This window comes from Euprymna scolopes, chromosome 37, assembly GCF_053919585.1.
Source record: "Euprymna scolopes isolate OS-2025 chromosome 37, ASM5391958v1, whole genome shotgun sequence".
In the NCBI taxonomy this organism is placed as follows: Eukaryota; Metazoa; Mollusca; class Cephalopoda; order Sepiida; family Sepiolidae; genus Euprymna; species Euprymna scolopes.
In genome coordinates this window covers 34,264,785-34,275,667 of record NC_136518.1, presented here as the reverse complement: position 1 = coordinate 34,275,667, position 10,883 = coordinate 34,264,785, and the positions used below count along the sequence as shown (strand labels likewise).

General features: G+C 38.2%; 1 protein-coding gene across 1 annotated transcript; it reads left to right on the top strand.

Moving 5' to 3' along the window:
- Nucleotides 1-2,972: 2,972 nt before the first annotated feature.
- On the top strand, nt 2,973-7,448 carry LOC145261165 (uncharacterized). The gene is made up of 2 exons (XM_080119487.1): nt 2,973-3,789; nt 7,408-7,448. Exons 1-2 carry the CDS (start codon nt 2,973-2,975, stop codon nt 7,446-7,448), a joined length of 858 nt encoding a protein of 285 aa, XP_079975613.1.
- Nucleotides 7,449-10,883: the final 3,435 nt, after the last annotated feature.

The following is a 10,883-nucleotide window of genomic DNA, read 5'->3' as shown; positions in this document are numbered from 1 at the left end:
ATTGCTATTCACATTACATTTGAACTTCTACATGTCAGTACAGTTGAGAAAGCAGGAACCAGGAAAGGAGTTCCAAAGTCTAGCAGTTCTGGGGAAGAAACTATTGGAGTAGAAGGTTTCCTTACATCTACTCTACTGTGTATGGGGTGGAATTTAGCTGCTTGTCGGGTTTACGTCGAGGGGGTACATCTGCTTGTAGTTCGTCGGAGCATCCACCATTAAAATACTTGTAGAACAGGCAGAGGGATACAACATTTCGTCGATGGGACAGAGGTTGAAGCCTAGATGATAGTTCAGGACCTATGACTATGCACCAGTTCAAATGTGACAACAATACTCCATACATGGTGGCCATGTAGAAATACACGATACTTTCAGATGTAAGTAACTTTCTAGCATGGTAGAGAGAACCCACCTTCACTGCAGCGGCTCTGGCAATGCTCTCGATGTATCTGTTCCAACTCATGTTCCCTGTGAACATTAAGCCGAGGAGTTGACATAGCAAAGTAGTAAGATGACCCCCCGACCCCCACTTTCCCTTACTGGCCTTGGGCCTAAGTTCGGTGTTACTCAGATAAGGCTCTGGTAGAAGATAATGTCAGAACCGGGAGCACTGAACTAAATAAAACCCACATTCTTCTCTCGGTCGGCCTGGTGGCTGGAGTGTGGTGTTTGCGCTGACCCTGCACCCAAATTAAATTGTTCTTAATCAATGGATGGGGAAACCTTTCTATACTATAACAATTTTATTTTTGCATACTGCCAAAGTGCTTCCTTTTAGAGGTAGCTAGTTTTCTCTCGCATTAAAAACGACCTTGTGTCACATTTTATTTTTGTGGGGAATCAAATAAATGCCGAGAGCACACGCGTAGTTTAACCACTTGCAGTGAACACCAGGACTCTTTCATCTTAATATGTTGACTCCCTAAACAAGAGCACATTAGCGACGTATGGATTCGAAAAAGGATGCACAAAGATCTCCTTTGGATAAAGGGCCAACTTCAACAAACTAGTATTTTTCTACCTTGAAATCTTGGCTCTCCTTGGTGTTCGAAAAGCTAAAACAGGTCCCAGATTTAGCTATTATCATCGCAAATGACACGTGCACATATGGAATCGGTGCGTGTATCCTGCATAAAATGCCTGACGGTTCTACAAAACCGACAGCACACGCGTCGAGAACCCTATTACCTGCTGAAAGGAATTATTCCCAGATAGAGAAAGAATCCTTTAGTATCATTTTAGCGGTAACAAGATTTCACAGATTTCTCCATGGAAGACATTTCGAACCAAAAACTGCTGATCTCTATCTTTGGCTTAAAGAAAGGGTTGCCTACACATCCAGTAAACAGGCTCCAAAGATGGGGACAATTCTACTAAATTATGACTTTGATATGGAGTTCCTTCCGTTAAAGAAGTTAAGATACGCAGATGGCTTATCCCCGATAACACTAAGGAATGGTGAACCACTTGAAGACTTGGTGATTGCATCACTAAGATTATAGAGAGATTGTAGTTCGATTCTATGTAACACTGTGAAAGAACTTCCCATTACTCTGGATGATATAAAGAAAGAAGTCGAAAGTGACGATTTTATAAGATAAACAAAGGAAAAACTGCAAACTGATGAACAAGTAGCAGAGTGATTCTTAACATACGACCATGCATTATTGTATCGGGAGAGAGTAGTTGTTCCAGTGACCCTCCAAAAGAAAACCTTAACGGATTTTCTACACAGGGCACCCTGGTGCCATCAGAATGAAAAGTTTAATGCATTCATATGTGTCTCAAATGGTCTGTTATGCCGGAGCTGGGCATATGGGTATGAGCCCCCACTGCGCTATAAAATGGTTCCATAAGGCGTGTGTCACTTATAACTTCTGACAGACAAATTCATGCCCATGCGTCCACGTCGCGAGACCGGTTAACACCGAATGAGCGGGAATGCAAGCGAGTGTTCAGCGCTATAACTGTTCGTCTGCTCTTAAATCCAACTGCGTCTGCCAGCAACCGGCGGCGCCTGGTGATAGTCTGCGTCTGCAAGGAACTTGCGGCAACCTGTCTTCAAACCCATGGAACGACTGTCGATAATCGGCGGCTCCATGGTCGGACTATCCCTCTGCGTCTGCTGACAATCAGCGGCAAGGATATCCGTTCCTGGGCACACACCCACAGTGTACACTTGTGACTGGCGTCCGCCTGTGGTTACTACCGCCAAGAAACTTCATGAGAAATATGCACAATTATACAACTGCGGACCCTACTACGGCGTATGCGGGAGCCAACGCGCTTGTTCACCCGGTGGAACAAGTGTTAAATTTGCAAGCCAGAATGCTTCGAAGAAGACAGAACTACTTCTTCGCCTGTTGGAACGTCCGACCCTGAGATCTGAGGCGGCACAAGCCCTAACGGTATGCTCTCTACACCAATACAAGGTGGACGTCGCATGCTTGTCTGAGGTCAGAGTACCGGACAGTGGTCACCAATCCATCAAGGTACCACAAGAAGATACTTCCTACCACCTCTATCACAGTGGGGTAACAGACAACTTAGGACTGTATGGCGTCAGAATCGCTCTGAGCGACCGCGCACAAAATCTCTTTTGGACTGGGAACCCATTTTCCCTCGTCTTGCCCGAATTCGGCTAAAAGGAGTTATCCACAACGTCTCTGTCATCGCAGTCTATGCACCCACGCTAGACTCAGCCGACGCTATAAAGGATACCTTCTACAACGAATTACAAGCTGCCGTCAACGGAACCCCCGCCGGCGACATGCTTGTCATAGCAGGTGATTGGAATGGCAGAACTGGCAAGGCGGATGCTCAAACAAGATCTACGCTGGGCCCATTTGGCGTCGGGAATCACTGTGCCAATGGCGAACGTATCATTAACTTTGCGATGAACAATCACCTCATTGTCTCCAATACGAAGTTTCAGCATCCAAATCATCATCTGGTGACGTGGTACTCGAATGACGGTGATAGACTACATTTTGATACGCAAACGCTGGGTAAGCAATATGCGTGACTGCCGCGCTTACAGAGGTGCTGAAACAGGAAATACCCATGGATCGGATCATGTACTTGTTAGAGCCAAGCTCACAATGCGTCTGAAGGCCAACAAACACGTTTCCCGTCAAAAACGTCTTGATATCACAAAGCTGAAAGTGGACGACACTGCGACTCAGTTTCGACTGGACCTACGCAACCGATTCAATGGTTTACAACCAGAAGAATCGGTGGAAGATATATGGAAAGCACTCAAAAAGGACGTCACTGAAGCAGCGGCCAACACTGTGGGTTTCACAAAGCGTCGTCAAAAGGACTGGATCTCAAGTCGAACGGTGAAATTGGGTGAGGAGGCTAAACGTGCCAGACTCAACGGAGATGCTAACTATCGTCGCCTTTGCCGAGAAACAACGCACTCTGCCCGCAACGACCGCAATGTCTACTGGCACAATATCGCAACTGACATGGAACATGCGGCCTCGGTAGGGGACTCCCGCAAGTTATATCAACTATTGAAGTCCAGCACACAGACGAGGTCATCCGTGAGCGAATCCATCCACAACAGTGGAGGTGAAATCATTACTGAGCTAAACGCACGATTGGATCGGTGGCACGAGCACTTCTGTGAACTCTTGAACCACCAGCCTCCACCTACAATACCAGGTCAAAACACCCCCACCGCTGCAGATCTCTACAATTGCTCGTCGGATACCCCCAGCCATGAAGAAATCAGAGCCGTCATTGCCAAGTTGAAGAATAACAAAGCTCCAGGCGAGGACGGTATCCCGGCTGAGGTCTACAAGACCGGAATCGATGAATTAACCCCTCGCCTACACCAACTGATTTCTGAGATTTGGAATAGTGGGGAGATTCCCCAAGATTGGAGTGACGCCATCCTTCTTCCCTTTTTTAAGAAGGGTGACAAACGGACATGTAGTAACTACAGAGGCATCAGCCTTATAGATGTCGCTGCCAAAGTCTTCACTATCCTCATTCTGAGACGGTTTCAATACGAAAGGGACAGAAGGACTCGTCCTAACCAATGCGGATTCCGACCTGTCCGCGGATGCGTCGACCAAATATTCACGCTGAGGCGAGCCTTGGAATAGCGCTGGTGCTACCAACAGCGTACAATCGTATGCTTTATCGACTTCGCTGCCGCTTTTGACTCGGTCGACCGCGGTACCCTGTGGAGAGTGATGGAAGCAGATGGTATCCCCCCGAAGCTACTCAACTTGATCAAGACCTACTACCATCGGACTCGCACGTGTGTCCGCTGTTATGGCCAGGACTCCTCTTTCTTCAACGTCAGCAGTGGTGTCCGCAAGGGATGCGCGCTCTCGCTCACCCTTTTCAATTACGCTATTGATTGGATCATGGAGCAGGCGCTGCCTGGATACCCTGGCGTCATGGTGGGGCGTAACTTTCATCTCACCGATTTGGACTACGTGGACGATATTGCGGTTCTCGGGGAGAGCTACAGAGACATACAGACGGTGCTGAACCGAATCCAGGAGAAGGCAGCTGCCATCGGCATGAGAATCAACGCCAGCAAGACGAAGATTCTATCGGCTGGCATCCCCCAAGCAGAAAGGTCCTCCGTCACTCTCAACGGGGAAACCCTCGAGGAGACGGATAGTTTCAAATACCTGGGCTGCACGTTCATTGGTACCGGTCAAGGCATGAATGAGATTGAAGCGCGCATTAATACCGCACGAGCTGCCTTTTGTCGACTCCAAAGGTGATTATGGTCACGGCCTGAAATACGTCTGAGGACAAAAATACGAATCTACCAGGCCCTCGTCCGCTCAATACTTTTGTATGGATGTGAGACCTGGCCCATACGGAAAGCGGATCTGCGACACGTAGAAGTTTTCGACCACTACAATCTCCGCTGCATTCTCCATGTCCATCCCTTGGATTTCGTCGCCAACAAAGAAGTCCGGCGTCACTGCAATCTCCAGGCAATTACTGACCTACTGCGGGCCCGACGCCTTCGATGGTTCGGCCATGCCTCTCGCTGTGATGCAGGGGTCTTTATCCACGAGGCTATCTCCCCATGTCCTCTACCCGGCTGGAAAAAACGTGTCGGTGGCCAGCTAAGAACGTGGCTCGGGACTATCAAAACCGACGCTGAGCTTATTTCGGGCCCGCTCATCTATGGCGTGTCTTGTTGGAGACGTGACTGGCTATTGCTCACTCGGGATCTTGCCTCCGATCGCCGGGCTTGGGCCGCAGCGGTACGAGATGTGCATCTTCATGAAGCCGACTAAACTCCTCCAGGGTGAATGTCGTTTCAAGTACAAGTACAAGTACAAGTAAGTTCATATGTGTACTGGAAAAACATGGACAAGGATATTGAAGAAAAGGTGGAAGCATGCAGAGGATGTGCACTAAGTGCTAAAGTGCCACCAATTTAATTCAGCCCAAAATGGACGACACAAATACACGTGGATTACATGGAACAGCACATACATAGTTTAATCGCTTGCAGTGAACACCAGGACTCTTTCATCGTAATATTGTAACTCCCTAAACAGAACCACAAGTTTTTATATATCAATCGTAATGGATTCAAAAAATCTTTCTCATAAATAAAGTTTTTTGCAATGAAATAAATTTTCATATATATTTTATAAATTTTGAAAACAGTCCAAGCTCAATGAATGCCTTTTATTGAGTTCCAGAGCATATATAGTGTAATAGAATAATTCTCCAAGTTCCAAATATAAAGTTTTCTCAGGTGGTCATTTATTACTTTTTGAACTGTATCTATTACAATATTATTTCTTATTACGACAAACAAGTCTGCAAAATTATGTTATTGCTGCATATTTAATCACGTACTTATCACATGTTCACTTTTAAAAAAACTAATAAAAGCACCATTTTGGACGTCTTACATGGTCCATGTAATCGACCCGCTCTGCCGTTTCTTCTCGTCTTGAAGATTATGGTAATACTAAATTTATTTTAACTTATATTAATTATTTTTGTGTTTTTTTTTTGTATTATTGTGATATTTTTATTTTGTTTACACATTTTTATTAGCTTGTTTTTATTTTTTTTATTTTACCATTCTTCAAGTCCTATTTTTAATTATAATTACTATATTTATAGTTTATTTTCCAGTTAGTGTATTCTTAGTAAGTAATTTGCCTTAAATACGGAACTCCATGACTTTTTAAATTTTTTATTTTGTTTACATTCTTCGGAGGTGTAGTTGATAGTTGAATTTTAATTAATTCTACAAGTCTTGTTAGCTTCGTCACTGGTTAAAATATTATTTATTATGTGTATATGTATTTAAATGACTGAATCTGTTCTTTATTCTTTCTTTAAGTTATCTTATTTTTCTAACCCATTTTAATTAATTTTTCATTTCATGTTATTTGCGGTTTTAAGTCAAATATTATATGGATATTTATAATCACTTATCCATTCTTTCTCCATCTTTTCTCCTTATTATATTAAATTAGTATTTAACCATGCATATTCCATTGTTCAAATATTTATCAGATTATTGAACTTAAGTGTTTAAATCCTTCCATTAAGTTATAAAAAGTTTTTTTTTTCCAACATATATTTTATATTTATTTTGTGTTATATTATTAATAGTTATTTATTAACGTGTTTGATAAACCTGTTTACACTAACTGGATCTATTTGCTGTTAAATAATCTTACATCTACTAAATTTAATGCGGTTCATATTGTAATCCCACCTAATACATTTATTCATATTTGTTAATACTACTATATCTTAATTCCATTCTTCGTGCCAACTTGTCATTCCCTCTGCTCCACTCATGACGTCCCTTTTTATTGATATTCTATAAGTTCTATTTTCCCGCCAATAAGATTTCTTATTTGTCGGTGTTTTTAACCTTAATTTATACTAATTAATGATTGCCTAACTATAAGTATAGTTAATCGTAAGGTTTTGTCATTGCTTGGTAAGTATTTATTCTAGTTGCATTTATTTTTGTGGTTGTAAATTCTGGTAGAAATGATATTCAAATTGTATCGATCAAACATTCGTCAAATATGTTTGTTCTAAGTATTTAATATCTGTTTTACAAATTGACATTTTCTAAAGTTGATTGTTTTCTCATAAGATATTTAGTTATTTTCATATTATTATGGTGACTCGATTCACGTTTAAAGGCTATGAGTATTTGGCTTCATTTCTATTTTTTAAAATTAATATTAATTGACTATACCAAGTATTACTTATTATTTCACAACTTATACTGTATATCTTAAATTTCAGTTCCCTTATATTAATTTTACCTAAAATTCTATATGTGCTCATATATATTTATGCTTTTCCGATTAAGCTGCTGTGCTTGCCATACGGTTATATTAAATGAATAACCTTTTTTTATTCTACGTTTAGTATATCAGCATTTATCAATTTATGGAGTTAATTATCATTGATAAATTATGGTTATCAGGGTCCTATATGTTTATGATACTGATGTTATTCATTCTATTATGTTTCTTGAATGTTATGTTTTTGTTCTATATGCGGTTTTACTATATCTTTAGATTACGTTTGATCTAACATAATGTAATTGCGATTAGGATTTAAATATTTGGTTTCCATAATTTATTTATATTTTACTTAATTGCTATAAATTGAACTTATGTTATAATCCGATCCTGGTTAGCCTCTCTTCTATTACTATTTGATTTAAATTATCATATTTGATCCGGTTTAAGCCGGGACAACAATATCTGTTCATATGCAAACATTCTTGAATTACGTCTTGGCGCTTATTTAGTAAATCATCCTTCGATGTTAATATGTTGTAAGCTTCGAAAATACAAAGGTTACATCTGTTTGTTTTATACGATTTATATTTGCGTGTCCTCCCAACTATAAACCATTTTAATTTATATGCAGTTTTATTTTTGCTTAACTTCTCTAACGCAATCACCAAGTTTTTATTTTTATTATTGATTCCATTATTGCTAATGATTTCTTCGTTATTGTTGTTTTCATCTTTCACAGTCCTGCTTTAATTTTCCGTAGTTAACTTTAAAAATATTAACTGGTTAACTGGTATCTATCATTAAATTGGCACTCTATGGATCCTAAGTATGTGCATGGTAAAGAGTACATCTTTCTTGAGGTTACCCTGTTAATATGTATGGAAATAGAGAGAAAACGGCTGATTTAGAGGAGTAAACCTTGATCACATATCTTGCTATTTCATCTGTTGCAGTAATTCTGTAATAACTTCACATTTATATACAATATCAGAGGTTAATCACTTTTCATTAAGTTGGCATTCATCAGGATTTCTACAGTTACACTATTTTCTTCTATTAGATATCTGTAATTCAGTAATTCTGTTGTCACCGATTTTATTTAATTTTGTATTGTTGGGGCTTATTAGCTTAGTTATTTGATGTAAATATGTAATTCTACTGCTCTTGTTAATAATTTTCCCACATTTGCTTCCCGGTGGAAAATTTTTGTCATTAATTTGGTAAAATTCGTTCAGAATGTCATTTTTTTATATAACTCTAAAAGGTTGATTAAACCAGATTTGGTTATTCCATCTGTTTTTCTTCCTTACAATTTTTCTTTTGAATTAGATTATCTTTAGTTCGAATTTTACTATTTCTTTTTCTAGATCCGTTCAACTTATATAACATTTGTTTTTGTTTATTTTTACTTCGTTATCTTTAATTAATTTGTCCATTGTGTTCTGATTATTGTGTTCTTTATTTTTATCAAACAGTTGTCCATTTTTCGATAGTTTAGAAAATCTTCTGGAAATGCTTAGTATGATTGCCTTTTCATAGATTTGGGATGATTGGATTTATAGTACATTTAATATATAAAAGGTCTATTATATAAAAGGCAAAATGGGCAGGCGCGTTTTAGTATGTCCACGAAAGGATTTTTTCGTGGAGGTTCTCGACGCGGTTACATTTATTTAGAAGTTTCTTAGATTATAATATCTCAGATTCGAAAACCGACGTCGTCTCTGCATTTATTTTGATCGATTTTTAAAAAATTCCCTCCATCCCATCCTTTCCATTATTTGTTTGTCTATAAATAAAGCGAAACTAATCGAAGCAAACGTCTCCATCTTTTTTGTGGGGAAACAGATACGGCAGAACCTGGCCTACAGCCAGAGTAAAGTGCGTGATTCTTAACTTAAGCCAGATGTTCATTTTTGCGCCTGCATGAACTCATTCATTTAACTATTCATTTCTGTAAGTTAACTTTTTGATTGACATCGCTAAATTGGAATGCTTTTCACTTCCTCTTGCGTCATAGCATAACGGTAAGATGTCAGGTTTTCTTTCACTTTCACTTTTTTTTCTACTTTCGCGTCATGGGTTCGAGCCTGCCTGCCTACTACCACCTTTTTTGTCTCAGCACACACATCCCAAAACCCGGGCAAATAGTATAGAATAAAGTTTAGTTAGTTTAGTAAGGTTCAAATGTGCAACTGTCGATGTTAAATGCTATGCCTAAAACGTTTACGATTTTGTGATTTATATTTATAGTTATTTTCAGGTTCATTCCACTAAAAACTGATTTCCTTTTTACCTGTTTTTTCTCGTATTCTATCGTTTGAGTTGACAAAACAGTGCGCCATATCGATATGAGCCCCAGTTCAACTCTGAGATTTTTGTTTTGTTTATTCAAAATGTACAGACCTACCACATCTGTTACGTGTGCAGAATCTGTGGATCCATTGTGATGTCAAAATTAAGATGTCTATTTTTTCTTGTTCATAATCCATTGTCATAGCTAATCAGGGTTCTTCTTGCTTTATTATTTCTAATTTTTGTTTAGTAATTATTGCTTCCTGCTTTGCTAATTTCAAGGCCTTATCAAATAAACTAAGGGAAATAGAAATGTAGTATGAGTCAATATCAAACATTACAAATTTGCGAGAAGGAATGGCAGAGAGGGTCGGTGCATGAACCATGTAAGTTGATCAAAATGGTGTTTGTATAAGTTTTTAAGGTAAAAATCTGATAATTACGTGACTAAATATGCAACAATAACATAATTTTACAGATTTGTTAGTTGCAATACGAAACAATATGGTAATGGATACATTTTCACAGTAATGAAAAAACTTGATATTTGGAACTTTGAGAAATATTACATTACTATATATATATATATATATATATATATATATATATATATATATATATATATATATATATATCTAATGAGAATAATGGAAATAGTATTCCGACGATATACGGTTTGTTCCTTTCTCTCTCTCTTTCTCTCTCTCTCTCTCTCTCTCTCTCTCTCTATATATATATATATATATATATATATATATATATATATATAGCCAGTAGATTTTAGTTTTCGAGAAGTACATCAAATGAAACAACATGTGTCTACCAAAGAGTGCTTAATGAGTAAACAGAGCAGGTATATGAGAGAGAGAGAGAGAGAGAGAGAGAGAGAGAGAGAAAGAAAGAGAGAGAGATATTTTGAAATGAGTTAATATTAAATTAAACTTCACAAAAATAAAAATATAAATGTATTTTTGTATATATGATCTATTTGTCTCGGTTATGTTTTGAAAATTAAATTGATGAAAATACAACCATCAGTGATTAAATAAAAAAAATTATGGAAAGCAATATATTTCACCATTAAAAACATTTTCCAGCATAGTTTATATTTAAAAGTAGGTGCATCTTGTTCTTAAGACGCCATGGCGTAAATTAAAATCTTAAACGAAACTTGCAAATGTACATTGTGTAACAATTATTTTATTTCTTTATGCGTAAATCTTGGAATTGCTATTTAATAAAAGTTTAAAAGGAAAAAGTTATTTTAGTATTTTTAATTACATGTTTTAAAGAATTTCCCGC

Excerpts from the sequence above, each read along its gene's own strand:
- LOC145261165 (XM_080119487.1), top strand. The coding sequence starts at position 2,973 with ATGACGGTGATAGACTACATTTTGATACGCAAACGCTGGGTAAGCAAT. Across the intron at positions 3,790-7,407 it reads CAAAGCTCCAGGCGAGGACG|TATATCAGCATTTATCAATT; the intron begins GTATCCCGGCTG and ends TTCTACGTTTAG.